This window comes from Barbus barbus (assembly GCF_936440315.1).
Source record: "Barbus barbus genome assembly, chromosome: 4".
Lineage (NCBI taxonomy): Eukaryota > Metazoa > Chordata > Actinopteri > Cypriniformes > Cyprinidae > Barbus > Barbus barbus.
In genome coordinates this window covers 22,774,432-22,794,695 of record NC_136732.1, presented here as the reverse complement: position 1 = coordinate 22,794,695, position 20,264 = coordinate 22,774,432, and the positions used below count along the sequence as shown (strand labels likewise).

The window sequence follows — 20,264 nt, the reverse complement described above, 5'->3', positions numbered from 1 at the left end:
ACATAATGAACAAGACTAATGACTTTGAGCTATACTAACCTTTATCATATCTGAGTGTGAATCGGAATTTCTGGGAACCGTGCGTGCGTGTGTGTGTGTGTGTGCGTCAGCAATTGTATGTGTGTCTGTCTCTCATGCCTTCAGGCTTTGCAAGCACCTTCACTGGAATGAGATGGGAGACTTCATGCGTGTCAATCTACTGGGTCAAAAAAAACAGTTGGGTGTATTTTTAGACCTTTAATCTTTAATGTCATTTCATTGTGTTTTTGTGTTTTGTTTTGTTTCTTTTGTTTTGTTTCTTTTAAGAGAGAGAGAAAGCTAGGTTGTTACTGAAAATAGGGAGCCAATGCTACCTAAACGAAAATGTGCTCAAGGGGAGAGACAGAGATGGAGAATAAATTGGGGAAACTGATACCGAGAGAGACATGTTTAAAGCCAGAATTAATCAAAACAACAATCAATTTTTTGCCTGCATCTCTAGATTCAACAAACTGATCAAATTGAAAAGACAAGTGCTATTAGATGGTTCAAATGAATTGCAGCTCAACAACGAATGAATACAGACCTTCAAAGGGATCAAAACTTTGCACGTTACTTGACTAGTAAAGAATTCATGTCAAACGAAACACAACTGACAGTCAAATGCAAAATTCGAAAAGGCTTGATGGAATCAGAGTTGTTTTTTTTTAAGGGAGCATAGCGCTTCCATTAGAGACAGGCAGAGGATGAAACATGGCTTTGCTGTTTCCCAAAATAAAAATCACTTAAAGTTGTTTTTCCTCAAAGAATATCTCTGTGATGCTTACAGAGAAACTCGTCAGAGAAACTCAAATGATAAAACTGCACTACAGCATAAATGTCAGCAAAATATGTGAATTATCAAGTAGAAAATTATGTTTTTAGCATAATAATTGTTACAGTTTTTGTTTTCTTTCACATTTTCACATTTATAAAGCCATAAATTGTTCCATCAAAATGAAAACAATGCAACAAAGACTGCAAGTCACTGTAGACATAACAGTATGATTTTCTATAAAGCTGGTTTGAAACAATGTGTATTGTAAAAAGAGGTATACATATAAATTTGACTTGAATAACAATCGTTGTGATCATTTGTATTTGTGAAACCTGTATTTTTTATTGCCTCTGCACCTAAATTTACAAATCAATTCCTTTTGATTTTGTGAAATTACATTTGCCTGGCAGGCAAATAAAGCATTATTGAGTTGAATTGCCGTAATTTGAATTAAATTGAGTGAGCGAGAGAGTGAGAGCTTGCTCAGGGCCACAGGAAAAAGGGACAAATGAGCACGATAGGAAGGTGAGAAGAGGACAGACTGTGGAGGAAAAGGAGCGATGTAGAGGGAGTGAAAAAGGGAAGGAGACAGAAAGAGAGCAGAGAACGGCTGGGATTGACAGGAATGACAGGATGTGACAGTGAGCTCATGGGGCGGCTGCTGCTTTACTCTCCAATCACATAGTCTCTCTGTCCACTCGGTCATTTAATCTGATCAGGGAAGTGTGGGGAGAGAGAGGGTGAAGCATGAGAGTGAAAAACACAGAAGAGGGTAAGAGAGAATGAAAACGGGAAGGTTAGAGCAGAAGGAGACATTTTATTGCTGCTCCTTTTTCTTGTAAATGCAATTTATCTTTAATGACATCCTCTATTGTTCCTTTCCAATCTGGCTTAATTCTTCATTTAGTCTTAAAGGGTAGACTTTAAAACATAGAGTTGCTCAATAATGGCTAAACAGTTAATCACAATTAAATATAATTATTAATCATGATTTTTGTCTTTTGTTTTTTTTTTGTTTTTTTTTTACATTTGATCAGATTTATTGCACTTTCACATATGCACAAATCAAGAGAATTTCAACTTGCATGTTTTGCGCACCAGTTTATTCACAGCAAACCATGTTAAAGAAAACAGACTGACTGTATTACACATTTATTTGAGCAGAATATCTCAATAAAGATTACTAAACTCCAAATTGTTTGCCAGTGACTTTAGCTCATCTGGGCTTTTTCTGTAAAGTAGAGTGAGCATGTGCACATGGTTGCCAGGTTGGGAAGATTAAGTAAACAGAGCATAAAATTAATAAAAAATACAGCGATTTATGGAAAAACCTTGATTGGGGGTAAACTCTTGAAATCTGGCAACCACAACCATGAAAGCCTGTGGAGGCTTGTTACCAATGCAAGATAACACAAATGCCAAATTAAAATACAATTCTCAGGATAAACAGCCAGTGGGCAAATATTGCAGATGATTATGCTTAATAAATCGAGAGAAGCAGAAATCGTGAATCGTGATCACGATTGAAATTCATTGTGCAGCAACAGTAAAACCTGAAATCACCAGCTTCATACCTAATTGTGTTCACTACAAGTTAAGCTCAATCAAAGGCATTTGTGTCTATGTTGATTACCACAATCATTAATTTCCACTTGTCCTTCCTGGGCTACAGTGAGGCACTTAGTGTAAAATGGAAGTGTAAAATGGGGCCAGTCAGCATACAATAAAATATTCAATAATATAGCCGCAGGAGATATACAATGATTTAAGTTTAAAAATTGCTTTCTAATTGTGTATTTCCAATTTTACAACTTTGTTGCCAAGCCAACACCCTAAACCCAACTGTAAAAATGATTTAAACAGCTTTATAGCTCCATTAATACACATTCTTAACAGAATAATTAATGTAAGTGCCTTTATAAAAATATAAGCTTCATATTTCTGTTGTTTGCCAAAATTGTCCCCATTTACTTTAAATAAATACCTCACTATCACCTCTTTTAAAGGAAAGTATGAAAGGTTAATATTCATTATTACTCCACAAATGTTGAGTTTAAATTGTTGCTATTCTATTAATGAAAAAGCAGAAAGGTTTGTGTGAGCTTTAGTTATTTTATATGGATAGAAACCACTACAGAAGTCAATGGAAAGTCCCCACTATGATAAAACCAAACATCTCTGTGTGTTTTTGTGCTTGTGAGCATGTGTGTGTTTGTGTGTGTGTGTGTGTGCATTTGAGCCTGTAACATTGTTTCAAGACATCCATCTCCTGACTCCACCCCCAATGAAAAAGCAGCTTTATCGATCCAAAGCAGCTCTATTTCCTCTAAGTGTCTAAGCTGATCAAAACGTCCTCCTCTCACAGATGCCACATTCTATTCTGCTCTTGCATTTTGCTCTGTCTCTCCATGCATCTTTCGCTATCTCTCTTTTTTCATCTCTTCATGTCTTTCTCTATGCAGGCCCTGTATCCGAGCCCGGAGGAGGGCTGGCAGATCTACAGCTCGGCACAGGACGCAGATGGGAAATGTATCTGCACAGTTGTGGCTCCAGCACAGAACATGTGTAATCGAGACCCACGCAGCAGACAGCTCCGTCAGCTTATGGAGAAGGTGACATTCGTCTCTTACATGCACAATAACCTAAATGACACACGCTTGTCAAGAGCAAATCCTAGTTGAGTAATATTTTTTACATATTACACAGTCATTAAACATGGATCTTAAACATTGCATAATACTGTTCCCCATTAGAGAAAGTTTGTGAAAGTACATGATGCAAACAACCGCCTAAAAGAGGACGTGTCCTAAATACTGCTGTGAAATTGGATTCATTCTGCTGAGCCGTTAGGATGTTGGTTTTTTTAACTAATCGTGCTCATTAGACTAAGACCAGGCAAAGAACAACTGAAAAAAGTGTAAAGTACTTCCTAAATCAGGAAATGGAGCACTCAATGCACAGGGCTTTACTAAAAGCCTCAGATTCACATAAAGAGCCTGTTTGAAAGAGCAGAAAAATGAAAATTTAGCCTCCACATGACAGAATGTATTTCAAAGTCTGTGTCATACATTTCTTTCACCTGTGGATCACAAAAGACTCTATTAAACCCTACTGACCACATACTGACTTGATGTGAAGCAAAATGGAAAGAGATAAGGAAATGGAAAGCCCTGCTAAAAAGGCAATCTTAGATCAGCATGAATTTCCAATGCTGGTTCAGACTGGAATATGCTGGCTAGTGATGGTTTTGTGCTGGTCTGTTTGGTGAAACTCGTCCTTGTTGACATAGCTGATGAAGCTGGTCAAACAGTTGCAATATCCAAAATGCAATATAACCTCGTTCTTTTCCATGTGAGGGAGAGAATTTTAAATGAAAAAATAAATCAAGGAGTGAGAGAGAGAGATGTTTTGATACAGAGAAGCGGCTGGATATTGAGTCTGCTGATATGCACAGTTCAATCGATTGGCAGTTAAATGCAGAGTGTCGGCATAAATAGAGAGTTAGACTCTCAGCCAGTTGACTGGCCCCCATTTCTTCCTTCCTCACCAAGCCCTCAGTGGTTTCCAGCCTCATCTGTGAACAGCAGCCCATTAAGAACCACACGTCCCCATCAACATCACGCTCACTGAATCAGAGAACGCTTTGGAATCACACTACAATGGGAAGCAGCTGTTTCACTAGCTAATGAGCACAGCTGATGGAGGCAAAGATGAAGAGAGAAGCAGAGAAATTAAAGCAGTTTGGAGAGGGATTCCTGAGAAGACAAATTTGGGACTCCAGACAGAGTGAGTCAATAAGGCACATGACTCACAGTCATGCCAATCTACCACAATATAACTCTGCCTCAAATTCTGCCACAATAATAACTCTAATAATAATATAACTCTGACTGCCACAAGCTCTGCCTTACAGGAATGGTTCACCCAAAAATGAAAATTCTGCCATCATTTAATTAGCCCTAATGTCCTTTGAAACTGTATATTAAGACTGTTTTTGTCTGTATTATTAAAGTCATTGGGGTCCAAAACTTTTAGGCTCCAAAAAGGACACAAAGGTAACAAAATTCTGGTCCTCTGCAATACAATCCCTTAATATAATCAAAAGATTAAAATGTAAGGCTTTATTCACTCTCAAATCAAATCAAAACAATGATTAACACAAGCGTACATGAACTAAATCAAATAGGAACCTTAAACTTCAACTAACATCAACTTGGTTAAGTCACTTGTCCAGATGCCATTGATGTTTGAAATTTGTCACCATATTTGTTGTGAGAGGGAATAAAGGATCAATCTGTTTATCATACAAAGTGATAGTAATACTTTTTAGCGCTTGAAGGTTTTGTGCCCCACTGACCTCTGTAATACCGTATAGACAGAAACAGCTGAAATATCATCAAAATATCATAAATTACATAAGGGTAAGTAATTTTGAGAATTACATTTTTTAGGTGAACTATCCATTTATATCCTGCACAAACAAGTTGACTCACCACTATGTTGCTCCAAACTCTTTCTTATGAAAGACAGGAAAGAAGGAATAAAAAAAAATAGTTCAGCTGTTTGTCCATATTATGAAAATCACTGGAGTCCAAAGCTTTCAAGCTCCCAAAAGGATTAATAATTAATACATTAATATTATAATTAATACATTTGACTCAACTGTTATATTGTCTTCTGAAGTGATACAATCTCTTATGATAAACAGATTGAAATTTAAGCTTTATTCACTCTCAAAACAAATCAAAGCATTGATTAACATAAGCGTACACAAACTAAAGCGTAACCTCAACTAACATCAAGCTTTATTGGTTCTTAATGTCATGTGACCATGATATTTGAGGTTTGCATTGCCATATTTGATGTCATCTGCATATATGTACTGCACATTGACCAATGTTTTGATTTTATTTGAGTGAATAAAGAATCAGTCTGTTTATCACAATGACTGTGATCCATTTGAGAGCTTGAAAGTTTTCAACCCCACGACTTTCACTATTCTGTATGGACAGAAACAGCTGAGACTTCAAAATATCTTCTTTTGTGTTCTGCAGAAGTATTAAAGTCATAAAAATTGGAACAGCATGAGGGACAGTAAATTATGACAGAATTTTCATTTTTGAGTGAACTATACCTTTAAATCCTGCCACAAATGCTATCTTAAATCCTGCCTTGCCCCTCTGTCAGGGTCTAAACACGTTATCTACAATTGTACGGCAACATAACTCCCACTCGGACAATAAAATGTGTGTGTGGCTATGCCAGCAGCTGTGAGGCACTAATGCTCCTGCCTAATAAAACGCAGACTAATGAGGACACCTGGGTCAGTCCTTCTCTGAGAGAGATGTGTTCAGAATTAAACTACCACCACCCAGTCTCTTGTGTGTGTGTGCGAGAGCGTGTATATGCTCAGTCCTCCTGAGCAGTCAGCGACATGCATGACAAACAATACCTGAATGTAGAGTGAATATGTGATCCCACCTAACCCTTGCCCAAGTCCAAACATCCACAATCCTCAGCGCTAAGTGTGACCATTAGGTCTGACAGCTATGCAGATCAGCTAATTAGACAAGAGCCCTCATGCACATCAGTGTGGACATGAGGAGAATACCAGCATGCAATCCATGTCCTTTCTGATTCTCTTAAGAGCAGCCAGGAGGAGGGTGTGTGAATGTCTATGTGTGTGTATGTGGCCTCTGGGAGTATGTGGGAGTATGTAGGAGCTAGTAAAGTGTGTGTGCTGATCAGCAATCATGCTCCCATCGCTTGTGTGTTGATGTGGGCAAGATGCTCAGTGGGCGGTCTGAATCTGTAGGATGGCTGATTTGAACTACAACAAATTGAAGGTGTCACACTGTTGTGTCCTCAAAAAATATGCCCTGATGCATCACACTGTTTTGACTTTGTGTTTTGTGGTATTTAACAGGTTCAGAATATCACTCAATCCATGGAGGTGCTAGATCTGAGGACGTACAGAGACCTGCAGTACGTAAGAGACACAGAGAACCTCATGAAAACAGTGGACGGCAAACTGAAGACTGCCTCTGAAAATCCGCGCAGCCTCAACCCCAAGAGTTTTCAGGTACTGAAGCACAGAGGTGGAAAGAGTACGAAAATATTTTACTCAAGTAAAAGTACCATTACATTAATTACATTTTTCTTAAGTACAAGTAAAAGTACCAGTCTAAAAATCTACTCAAGTAAGAGTAAAAAGTAGCTAATTTAAAATTTACTCAGAGTAAAAATGACTTTTTAACAGTGGGAGGGGCACAAAACTTGGATAGGCCAAGGGTGTCAAACTCAATTCCTCAGTAATTAAAGACTTCTGACCCAGCTAATCTAATCTTTTAGGTTTATTTGAAAACTACATGGTATGTGTGTTGGAGCAGGGTTGGAACTGAACTCTGCAGGGCTGCGGCTCTCCAGGAACTGAGTTTGTCACCACTGGGATAGGCCTATACATCTCAAACTAGTTGTTTTTTAAGGAATCGGTTATTTAGAATAATAAGACATTTGGGCTGTTACCTGGCAAATTAAATCAATATCAACAAAATGAATCTTTGCAATGCAGAGGAAACACAGAAGCTTCATCTGAAGTGGAATTTAGACGTATTTACACACTGTTTAAGGCAGGACATGAATGCATTTAACCTGCAGTTACAAATGCAGAAATAATGTTTGATATATATAAGACATTAAATGTTGAATACTCATTTGAAATTGTAAAAAATAAATAAATCAAAAGATACTTTAAATGTGAAATTAAAACCGCCAGTAGGTGTCACCAAGTCAAACAGTTGATTCATTCAGGAACGAAACACAGTCATGTTGCTCAGAGACGCAAAACAGTGCTGTGGTTGTGTTTGGGATTATTTTTGCTGTCGAAATAGAGCAAAAACTGGCATTATGGTGTCTAAAATGCAAGTTTCTTAATTAACTTCTTGTTTATTGAACTGTTGTAAAAAAAATCTATATGTAATCATGCTGATTTTTGGAGAAAAACGGCACTCTTCGTGTGATATTGATTTACTATATGAAATTATATAAATATACATTTTCTGCCCCTATATCTTCAATTTTGTGATCATTTTAAATGCATTTTAACATTTACATTTATTCATTCTCTCACACCAAAGGCATGTGTCTTATCCACTGCGCCATCACCACCCCGTTAACAGACTGAATCCCGCAGTGAAAGAACGCACTCTGAATGCGCGCACACTAGTCTAATCTACTAGACTTCACGGCACTCTGTAGGAGTGTTTTGTTTGGCTTTTGGCTAAATGCTGATAATGTCAAATCGTACATCATTAAAACAACAATTACGATATTATCGCAGATGATATAAATCGCACACCCTGCACCACTGTCTTTTTTGGCTAATTTGTGCAAAACCATTTGCTAAACTGTCAAATCTTCATTTTAACCACCAATGCAGTGATGCAAATATTTACCTTACCTCTACATGCTTGAGAAGGGGTGATGTCGAGATCTTATAAGATGCTAGTTTGGTCTCCCAAGGCAAACACAGCTTACACTGCATAATAGAGCATAAACATGGCCAGGGGTTCACTTCATTTCCTTCGAGTTCAACTTCAGCAGAATACGACGGGGTTTTGTTTTCAGCTGGGTCTGCACCAATAACGCCTGTCTTGTCCGTCTGCGTCCTTCTTGTGATTTTAGCGCCAGTTTGTTCTCCTGCCCATTATTTACTGCAGTAGTTTCCAGGGAGCGATTTTTTATTTTTTTTTTACTCAGTAATTAATGTGTTTTAAAATGTAGCGAAGTACAATACTTCAAACAAAATATACTTAAGAAAAAGTAAAATTACAGATTTTAAAAATTATTTTAAAAAGTAGAAGTACACAAAAAATTTACTCAATTACAGTAACGCGAGTAAATGTAATTTGTTACTTTCCACCTCTGCTGAAGCTTATCCAGCCTAAAAATCCAGCCATGTTTACTACAGACCCCTGTCATTGTTATTAAAATATGTTTTAGACTGAGTAGAACAAGGAGAACTTGCAGATATTTCATATTGTTATATTTATGTATAGGGAAGGAGTCAATCAGTCAATCAGAAAAGGTCAAAACTAAAAGGATTTTTAAATTTTTAAAATGAAGCTAAAATCTCTCAATGTCAAAACTACCTGAAACATCTATAAGGCTATGCAAATCAAGGAGATCTGAATACACAATCAATTCATAAATAGTACCAAAGTGAAGGTTATTGCAACAGTGCTTCTCATCCTGCAAACCAGCGACAGCCAGCGTGGGAGGTGGGTGTGATAACAAGGAAAAACCTTTAACGTCAGTCACAAATGTGCCTCTTGTGGTTAGGGGAGTAAGTTTACTCCATAGCCTTTACCAGCTGGACTCCATTAGATTCACCCCCTATCCGGGTCATGCACCAGTGCAAACAGTTCTGCTTGGTCTGTTCTGAGCAAGGCGGTGACAGACAGCATGGGAGGTGAGCTCGCTAAAAAGTACATTAAAGACTGCAGCCTCTAGCTCCTGTCACTAGTGTGCCTCTTGAGGTTAGGGGAGTGAGGTTGCCCACCTCCAGACGCTCTACTATAAAACTCTTTCCGGCACCTCTGCCCCTACATGAAATAGACACTGACACTAACCTTCAATACCTCTGATTTTTGTGCTTAATTGAGACATACCAAAAGGTCCTCTGAGAGAATTCAAATGCACCTCAATAATTTATACCTAGAACTTGGAGCTTGTTTCTGTAATGAGTATGTGCATGCATACAAAAGGTTACTCTTTTTTTTCTTTTTAGCTAGCAGCTGCTTTCCCAAAGGCAAAGATTCAGACCCGTTTATTATTAAAGCTTTTTATCCCTTGAATACGAGAGTGTGCTTGTAGCCCTGCACGATCTCAGAATAGTAGTAGGACTCGCTACCAATATACAGAGGACTAAATGGAAGAGCACGCTTTAAGATGAGTAACATATAGCCATCTGCTAAAGAGAGTGGAATGGAAGCCAAAGACACTCCTCCCAGGGGTATCACTATCATTCAGAACGCACCACCACCACTTACCCATCCACCCCACTCTGCTGCGGTGTGAGTCATCTCACCAAACGCTGTATAGAAAATTATTCCAAAATGTTCCAGAAATAATTTCTCATCTATCGGAACATGTTCAGAGCACCATAATCCTTTTTTCCCCCCTTTCTCTCTGCTGGAGCTGTGAACAATTTGCAAGATGTGCCAGTGTTAAAAGCACTATTTCAAAGAGTAGGAGTCTCAAAGCCTGGCTTTATTTCGGCGAGGCTGCTGATGAATGTGGAGAGCTCAAAGTCGCCTATGGCAGGGCAGGAGATTAACGAGACTAAATTTTTGTGTCTCGGAACAGGAAAATTAGATTTATGATGTGGCACCGCAGGGCTGAGAGCAGCTCCATCACCAGATTTACGATAAACTTTAACAAGGAGGAAACAGCCCCTCCTATGGTGAGCATGCTTTATTGATACACCTGCTGTTCAGACCCCCTTTATTGATATACCTCAGCCTATGCCAGACCCGCCAGTCCGCACGGCTGCGGTAACTGATTGCCCACACTGAGCTGAGATCAGCACACAAGTTTTAGCTCTTTCGTATACGCTTGGTCACGCCGAGGTGGAGAGCTGACAGCACTCTGATGAGTGGGCCTGTGTCACCACGTCGGACGAGCAGTAGATTGTGAGATTGCAAATGCATGAAATCAATATTTGGTTCTCATGTGAGGATGCATTCGGATCCGGGGCAGGAGACCGGTCATGTGAGATGAAATATTGGAGATGAACATGGTGAATAGTTAATGAGAGCCCATGCAAATTCCCAAACCTCTGTGAGAGGGAGATTAACGTTTCTCATCTTTCCTAACCACCATTTCACACCTTCCTTCTTCCGTTTACCTCAGGAGTTAAAGGACAAGGTTACTCAGCTGCTTCCTCTGCTGCCAGTGCTGGAACAGTACAAGGCAGATGCAAGAATGATCCTTCGGCTGAGGGAGGAGGTGAGGAATCTGTCCCTGGTACTAATGTCAATTCAAGAGGAGATGGGAGCCTATGACTACGAGGAGCTCAGGCAGCGAGTACTACTGCTGGAAACTCGCCTGCACTCCTGCATGCAGAAACTTGGTAAGACATCTAGCAGCAGTGGGTTTGAGTTGATTTTAATAATCAAGAAAAGGCAGCAACCAATCTATTGACTGTGGACACACAGTATGTGACCTATTACAGTGAGAAAATAGAAAGAATTTTTACTTGTTGGATTCTCAGTGCAGGACTCGTTTTACATGATTATTTGTGGAGTTATTATAGAGCAGCTGCAGTAATTTACTTTTAAATGGAAAAGCAAAAGTAAAGTAGACATGTCTGATGGTCGGGGAGACCACATTAGACCCAATTAAGTCAAAATGTGCTTGCTGTCCAATTAGATAAGCAATTTAACGTTAGAACGTTAAAAACAGCCGGCTAGCAGGCCTCAAACCGAAAAGTCCAAAGTTCATTTGGCTGAAAGAGTAATTGGCTTTCAGATACATGATGAGACAAGCTCATGTTCTATTTAGGGTGAAACTGATGACTTCACAAGAAAATCCAAAATGATGATATAACGGATATTCGTTCTGCTCCATAAATGTCACTTTTGGCAGTTTAATGCTGACTGGTTCATTGGAGTTCCACTGAAGCCGTTGTTCATAGTGCCCCCTGTGTTCTATCACCAGGTTGCGGGAAGCTAACTGGCGTCAGTAACCCCATCACAGTCCGCGCCTCTGGGTCAAGGTTCGGCTCCTGGATGACTGACACAATGATCCCCAGCTCAGATAATAGGGTAAGAATGAGAGTGCTGCAACACTCACTCCATCAATGCCACTGCTATGATGAGCCGCCTCTCCCTGGAGAGAGACACACACACACACACACACACGCATTGTGACTGAGTCAGTGTTTTGGTACTGTGAAGCTGCTCCTCAGCGATGAGAGCTGAGTCACTGATGGATGGTTCTTCCACCATTTTTCTCCCTCCCACCCTATCTTTCCTTCTCTGTCATGCTCATACTCTCTCTCCCATACTTCATTCTTCTCTCAATCCTTACGTCTCATGTCAAAGCCACAGTTATCATATTAATTACTCCATCAGGGGGTTGGTATTAACAACTTGTTTAAGTAAAAGCTTCACCAATCATAGCCAGGTATTACTAGCAGCCAGGCCCATCGTCAGGGGGAGACAACTGGGAATGCATCCTGGGCCCAGTGATGAAAAGCTGTGTTTCCCAACCCTGTTCCTGGAGGCACACCAAAACTACACATTTTAAAACTTATCCTAATCAAGCACACCTGATTCAACTGATTGCCTCATCCATTTCTGGACTTACTAATATGTCACAATAGGGTTGGGCGATATACGGGTAGACACAGTTAACCGGTAGAAATTTGTTAAAAGGTAGAGCTTTTGGACTATGGTCTCTATCGCGGTTGCTCACATGACATTGCTGTACTGTGTGGTCATGAAAACGTAATACGCTATATGCGCGCACTGTTTCTGAGTGCTGTCAAAAAGGCGCGCACAAGTGAAGACGGTGCTCATAAGCATGGGAGAGTTGACCTGAGTTGTTTTGTCACTTTATAGGCTTTGAACTGTTAAATACACACACTTTTAAGTGTCAAAATGCCTGTCTTTGCAAGTATCCTCAAACACAGTAGGTCTTAAGTGAAAGCAAACAGCTGAGAAAGAAACAACTTGTGTAATAATATATTGGATCCGGGCAGCTCTTAAAGTGACAGCAGTCTTAATATTCCTTCCTGGTGTCTGTCATTCATGTTAATCAAACAATAAATGAGAGAATAGCTCTCACTGCTATTGACTAAATCACTTTTGAAACTATATTGTGATATATATTGTTACTGTGAAATAAAATTACTCATATCGTGATATTGTATAAGTGATAAGCGAGATATCCAAAATGTGAACTGTCGGTGTGCCTACAGGAATCGGGTTGGAAAACACTTTATAGGGGTCATATGATGCTATTTTAAAGATTATTATTTTGCGTATTTGGTGTAACAGAATATGTTGACATGTTTTAATGTTCAAAAAACACATTATTTTTCAAATACTGTACATTATTGTGGTTCCTCTATGCCCCGCCTCTCTCAAACGCGTAGTTTTTTACAAAGCTGCTTCTGACAAGTGCAGTCTGCTCTGATTGGCCAACTGACCCAGTGCATTGTGACTGGCCGAACACCACAAGCACGCGTCGTAACGCCCCTTCGTGAGCTTCAGCTTTCAAGTTAGTTTTATCAGTTCAAGCATGAGAGGGGAACAGAGTCGTGTGACAGACACAGTGATGATGCTCATATGCATTTGCAGTACACAAGCCGCGGTTAAGACGATTTCTGACAGGCAGTACACTCCGCTGTTATGTGACCCTGTTCCCCTCACACACACACACACACACACACACACACAGACGACGCATTACGTGCAAAACTCCGGATTTGAACAGTCAATAGCAAATACTTGCAGTATCTCACAGAAGTGAGTACACCCCTCATATTTTTGTAAATATTTTATTATATCTTTTCATGTGACAACACTGAAGAAATGACACTTTGCTACAGTGTAAAGTAGTGAGTGAACAGTGTAAATTTGCTGTCCCCTCAAAATAACTCAACACACAGCCATTAATGTCTAAACCGCTGGCCACAAAAGTGAGTACACCCCTAAGTGAAAATGTCCAAATTGGGCCCAAAGTGTCAATATTTTGTGTGGCCACCATTATTTTCCAGCACTGCCTTAACCCTCTTGGGCATGGAGTTCACCAAAGCTTCACAGGTTGCCACTGGAGTCCTCTTCCACTCCTCCATGACGACATCACGGAGCTGGTGGATGTTAGAGACCTCTTGTGCTCCTCCACCTTTCGTTTGAGGATGCCCCACAGATGCTCAATAGGGTTTAGCTCTGGAGACATGCTTGGCTAGTCCATCACCTTTACCCTCAGCTTCTTTAGCAAGGCAGTGGTCATCTTGGAGGTGTGTTTAGGGTCGTTATCAGTTTGGAATACTGCCCTGCGGCCCAGTCTCTGCTTCAGCATGTCACAGTACATGTTGGCATTCATGGTTCCCTCAATGAACTGTAGCTCCCCAGTGCCGGCAGCACTCATGCAGCCCCAGACCATGACACTCCCACCACCATGCTTGACAGTAGGCAAGACACACTTGTTTTTGTACTCCTCGCCTGGTTGCCACCACACACGCTAACACCAAATTTAACACACCTGCTCCCTATTCACACCTGAGACATTGTAACACTAATGAGTCACATGACACCGGTGAGAGAAAATGGCTAATTGGGCCTAATTTGTACATTTTGACTTAGGGGTGTACTCACTTTTTTGGCCAGCGGTTTAGACATTAATGGCTGTGTGTTGAGTTATTTTGAGGGGACAGCAAATTTACACTATTATACAAGCCGTACACTCACTACTTTACATTGTAGCAAAGTGTAATTTCTTCGGTGTTGTCACATGAAAAGATATAATAAAATATTTACAAAAATGTGAGGGGTGTACTCACTTCTGTGAGATACTATACTTACAGTCGTGATTCAGAAGTGCCAGATTGTCATAGCAAAGTCTGAATTTACCCTTTTTTTTTTAGAAATAGCCTTCGTGCATAGCCAGCCTTGTACTCTACTAGGTTCACAAAACTATCGTCCATAAAATGCATTGCACAAATTCGAACATTTAGGTTTTTCTGTTGTGTTGTAAGCAAATCTTAACCAATGATTCCTAATTGCATCTACTTTCAGAAGGCCACACAGTGTCTCCCTGACATGGCTGCATCAACACTACTGCGGTTACTGAAACCATGCCTTCTTTCCTAGCATGAATATTTGGGCAGCATTTCGCAAATATTTCCACATCGTGACGTAGACATTTAGGGGGGGCGTGGACGAGTCTTAACTTTTATAAAGAATATCTCTTTGGGTTTGAGACTTTAGTCTTTGCAACTTTAGGGATCTCATCTATGCATGAACAGCTTGTAACACTCCAAAGAGAAAGGAAAACTTCAAATCGCATCATACGACCCCTTTAAATTGTAATCTACTCATTGGGTCTATTTGCGAGAGGGCCTACCGAAATTTGTCCATGGGCTACATTAGTTTTAGCAACAGCCCTGTAAATCTCAGTAGAGAACAGGCTTGAAGAATTAAATAATTTGGCTCTTATTAAATTCATGAGTGTGAAGCTGAAATGGAACTGGAATGGCAGGTAGAGGAATTTAATTAAAACAACACAGGTAATCTATCTACTGTTCTCTCTGTCCAGTCTTAAAATTTCCACTATAAAAGGACTGACATGAAGAGGACATGCAATGATCATCAATTATTCTGTTTCATGGGGCAACTCGAAAGCTCATCTTAAATGATAAAGTCCTTTATCTGTATCTTCTTTAATGATCACATCACTCACCAATATCAATCACAGATCACGTAAAGTGACAAATAAATCCCCGCAATCAAGATAATGGTCATATCAATGCGGCAGGCATCTGAGCATTCATTGTCCCTATAGATTTACAATGTCACACACACATTGCACTTAATATAGTAAAGATCTGGACTCCAACATCCAAAGCACAACATATGCCATTTTTCTCAGAAGGGAACACAGAGACGGAGATGGGCATACCGCAGTGTGACCACAGCTCCACTCGCCGATCTACAGGGACTCGTTTAGCCCACAAAGGAAATGCTATACTTAATGTTCCAATTATCCTGCCTGTCCATAAGTCACCTGCTCTCCTCCTCTCCAGTCACCACACAGCCCCACAGTAGCCTAAAAATAAAAATGCACCGCATCTCTCTGTGGAATGAGAAATGGGGGAAGAGGCAGGGAGGGAGACTGTAGGACGGTCGGGGGGAGGAGGAGAGGAGGCAAAAGATAGCAGGGGAGCGTTAAATCCTCAGAGGGGCTTCATTATGCAGGAGAAAGAAAATAATAACCATCCTAAATAAGCTGACTGTCTGAAGTTTCATTACGATGTGTTAATAAAGAGTGCACAGTGCATGGCTTGGTAAAGATGGGGGCACAGCATGGCTGTTGTGTGCCTGATAGATACTTCAGCCTCATACAGTGAGGGCGAGTAAAGAGAAGAGAGGCAGAGAGAGATGGAGAACCGCTAACAGGATTGATTTCCTGTGAATGTGGATTGGAAAAGGGCAGGGAACAACTGCTGCAGCCAAGTGCAGAGCACATACAGCATCTCCACTCCCACACAGGGAGCAGATCAATAGATTTGACAACACACACACACACACCTAGACTGTGCACAGTGAGAGTCACCACTGGTTACACAGGAAGAAAGGCTCTGCTGTCACTCTCTCAAAAGTAAGTCAGGAGATGGCATCTCTTTTGATGTACTGTACTTTCATCCAGGTATATGTTCTATCTACTCCATTCTCAGCACAGAAATCTCAGCTTTCATTTCTAACCTGATTCCGCTTTCTACTTACAAAGAAATCAAAAAGTTCACTAGTGAAAATGCTTCTATTTTGCATTCTTGTTCAATTTGATTGTTTATTTGTAATTCAAATATCTTAATATGTGGTATGTGCCCATTTAGCTTTAATGTCACCAGCACTCAAGCTGCATGAATGCCACAAGTTATGTAAAAATTGATGATCCTCCAGCATGATTTGAAAATAATCCCAAAAAAACATCTTTGAAGGAAATAGAAACATGATGAGTGATGAGTTCACACGGTCATGAAGCATGGATTAGTGACTAAGAAAATCTTTTTTTCACATTTGGCTAGACACTTTCATCCGAATTAAAAGTTTGAGTAAACATTTGCTCATTTGTATTTATCTTTTATTTCTATTTAGTTACCATTATTTTTTATTAGTTTTTTTTAACTCAATTTATTTTTAGTTTTCAGAGATTACTAATTTCAGTTTTTTTTAAGAAACAGCTTAGAGAGGAGCAATCAATCTACATATACAATTTTGGTCACAAATTATTTGTCACTTTCTAAATAATAAAAGATAGAATTGCATCGCGATACAAATGCCAACTTATAACTAATGCATAATACTTTTTTAAAAATTGATGCATTGCATCATTAAATTTTATGCCAATGTACCGATGTGAATCGGTGAACTTTACCATCCCTAATACATATACATTTTAACTGTTTGATGCATTCCCTGGGAATCAAACCTATTACCAGAACCATGCTTCTACACTTTGGACTGTGCTGTATGTTTGTTTTTTTCTTTGTTTGTATCTATCATGCATTTGACATTTGTATCTATCATGCATTTGACATTTGTATATCTTATTCTGTCTCAGGTGTGGTCAATGGATGGTTACTTTAAGGGACGTCGCGTGCTGGAGTACCGCACAATGAACGACTTCATGAAAGGCCAAAACTTTGTGCAGCATCTCCTGCCCCACCCTTGGGCTGGTACGGGTCACGTGGTCTACAACGGCTCCCTCTACTACAACAAATACCAGAGTAACATCCTCATCAAGTACCACTTCCGATCCCGAAGCATCCTGGTGCAGCGCAGCCTTAGCGGCGCAGGCTACAACAACACCTTTCCCTACTCCTGGGGTGGATCGTCCGACATCGACCTCATGGCTGATGAGAATGGGCTATGGGCCGTCTACACCACCATTCCCAACGCTGGAAACATCGTCATTAGCCGTCTGGAGCCACAAAGCCTGGAAGTGCTTCAGACGTGGGACACAGGCTTCCCTAAACGAAGCGCCGGTGAGTCTTTCATGATCTGCGGCACGCTCTACGTCACCAACTCCCACCTGGCCGGTGCTAAGATCTACTTCGCATATTACACCAACACCTCAACCTATGAGTACACAGACATCCCCTTCCATAACCAATACTCCCACATTTCCATGATGGACTACAACCCCCGAGAAAGAGTGCTCTACACTTGGAACAACGGACATCAAGTCCTCTACAACGTCACATTGTTCCAGGTCATCAAAACAGCTGAGGACTAGGTCATGCAGACCTTACAAACACATTTGCTTACACACAAATGTACACACACTGATATGCCCACACACATATATACACACATTTATGTGGAGGAGGACATGACTAAAGCTTAGACTTTTTTACTGCATTCCAAACTTCATAGAGTGCTATTATTCATCTAATGTTCTGAGGAGAGCAAGATTGGTACTGGTACATAAACTGAGCCTTTACTTTCTTTCCTGTGATGATTCAGCATGAGTACTTTCGTTTTATTTGTGGACAAAGAATAAATAAACATCAGACTTTACCATTTTCAAGTTTCACCTTTTTCTTTTTCCACCCAGATTCCATTGGTTAATAATGGACGCATTCTGTAGTGAAAAGTTTGAGTAAATGCTTGTTCGCTGTGTATTCTTTGTGAAATCTTTCACAAAGCCTTTTTCTAAACTCCAGCTGTAATATAACTAGAGATGTGCCGCAGCAGGACGAGCCAAGCTCCTCTTGACTGCCTCAGGAAGTGAATCCAGCTCCTGTTTGGTGTCAGCCATCCTGAGGAGAGACGCCAGTCAGGCGGAGCTCCGTGACATGAAGGGCTGAAAGGTGATGTGGCAGAGGAGAAGAAATAAGAGACAGCGGAAGAATGAGGAAAAAAAAGCAAAGTATTCAGTCGGACAGATGAGGCCTCGGGCTACAGTGATGCCTGCTGCTGCTGCTGCTGTTGTTGTTGTTTGTGCCTGTCAAGTTGCAATCTGTTTCCATGTTTCTTTCGAGGCACGCCTCCTCAGCAGGCTGTGTAAAAATATCAAATTAGAAACTGTGGGCTTGTCCAACTACCTGTTAGATGTGTTCTTTATTTAATTTGAGTTAAGACCAAAGTATACTTCCCTTGTCCGGCTTGCAGACAGTCCATGTGACGTAATTTTGTGACGCAGACAATGCAAGGGCAAGCGTTTTGAGTACTTGAAAAGAAAGATCCACTGTACACACCGAACCCATCCATCACCGTTCAGGATAAATAGAGCATCCGTGCTGTTATTTTATTTAACCAAAACTTTATTTTGTATTTTCAAAAATACAAAATGTAGTCTAAACTGCTAAATCAACTTTCTGATGTGAGAGACTATTAAAAGACATTAACATATAACCATCCTCAATTCCACAATAATTTTAGTTTGAAAACTTAGCCTGCCAAGCCACAATGATACAAGTATGCAGTAGGATTAGTCTCACGTATCCAGACTTTCAGACTGATGGCTGAAGGTCTGGAATCTATGGTAGCTTTGATTGGCAAAGGCCTGCCCATGAGGCCGTTTGACTGACATGTCAAACAACCAATCACAGTTCATTTCGTTAAGCATCACGTTTCGGGGTGTGGAAATGTCGCCACAACAACAGACTCTCGGAGGTATTTTAAAGGTTCTATGTCGCAAACTTTAAATATTTCACATACTTTTGAAAATCCAGCATTTAGTTGATCCTGATAAGCGCTCGTCGTCACAGTAGTAAACACTACGGCTTTCTTCTTTCGTGAGTGGGTTTGGCATCACAACATCTTTGTTTCCAGGTGGAACGTTAAAGAATGCGACACACACGTCTCCCAGAAATCCTGTGTAATCTAACCAGTCCAAAGTCTCTTTAAGACAAGTCATGTCACTCGGCGGCCATCTTTGAAACACCTTTTGGGCATCCAAGTGCAGCTCCTATCTCTTTGTATGGGGAAACATAACATTTTCCAATACTGTTCACTAAGCTTATGTTACACACCCCGCACAAAAGGCCGTGTTGACAGATCAGAAAGTCCTGTAGAAACAGGAAAAATTGAGGCGACAGGAGCAAGTGTGTCTGTGTCCTACATCATTTCCAGCAATTGTGAGAGCGCCAGCGCAAGCACAACACTACTGCCCTGTATGAGTCCTCAGCTCATTTTCAAAATAAGAGTCCCGATCTCCAGGGACGGATTAACGCACGTGCCCAGGGCACTGGACCAGAGGGGGGCCCAGCCGAAATACTGCTACTCCCCCTCAGATTTTTGAGGCAAGTGGATTTTGAATGCAGCTTCCAAAAGACAAAAAATAGCCGACTAATATTTTTTATATTTAATAAACAATCACACCGGTGTGATTAGATCATTCAGTGCGGCACATCATCAGCTGCTAAATTGTTCGCTCATCTTAGCTGGCTGGCACGGACCCAGAGACAGCCCGTTTTTCTACAGCATTATGCATTATAACCAATCACACATGATTCTGTTGAGTTTATGAGTACAATGGCCAATAAGAGGCGTCCAGATGAGTCATCGCTGAAACAGCTGTTTTGTTCAGTGCGCGGTGCCTGAATGAATTCTGCTCTCTGCCGATTTCTCTCATCAGAAACAACAAAGTGCAGAAGTGCGTACGATGTAAGCAAGATATTCATTTCACAATGTAAGCAACTTCAGTGATTAATGGGAGTTTTTGAGATTGCTTT

The 20,264-nt window shown here is 40.4% G+C and overlaps 1 protein-coding gene across 2 annotated transcripts in view; it reads left to right on the top strand.

The window, feature by feature from the left end:
* LOC306865645 (noelin-2-like) overlaps positions 1-18,110 on the top strand; it is a 72,760-nt gene extending 54,650 nt beyond the window's left edge. For both annotated transcript variants that reach the window (XM_079410374.1, XM_079410373.1), the window contains exons 2-6: positions 3,259-3,408; positions 6,723-6,878; positions 10,709-10,928; positions 11,516-11,622; positions 17,147-18,110. In XM_079410374.1, coding sequence (XP_079266500.1) covers positions 3,259-3,408; positions 6,723-6,878; positions 10,709-10,928; positions 11,516-11,622; positions 17,147-17,821 — 1,308 coding nt within the window. In that variant the 3' untranslated portion in view covers positions 17,822-18,110. The remainder of the gene's footprint in view (positions 1-3,258; positions 3,409-6,722; positions 6,879-10,708; positions 10,929-11,515; positions 11,623-17,146) is intronic.
* The last annotated feature ends 2,154 nt before the right edge of the window (positions 18,111-20,264 follow it).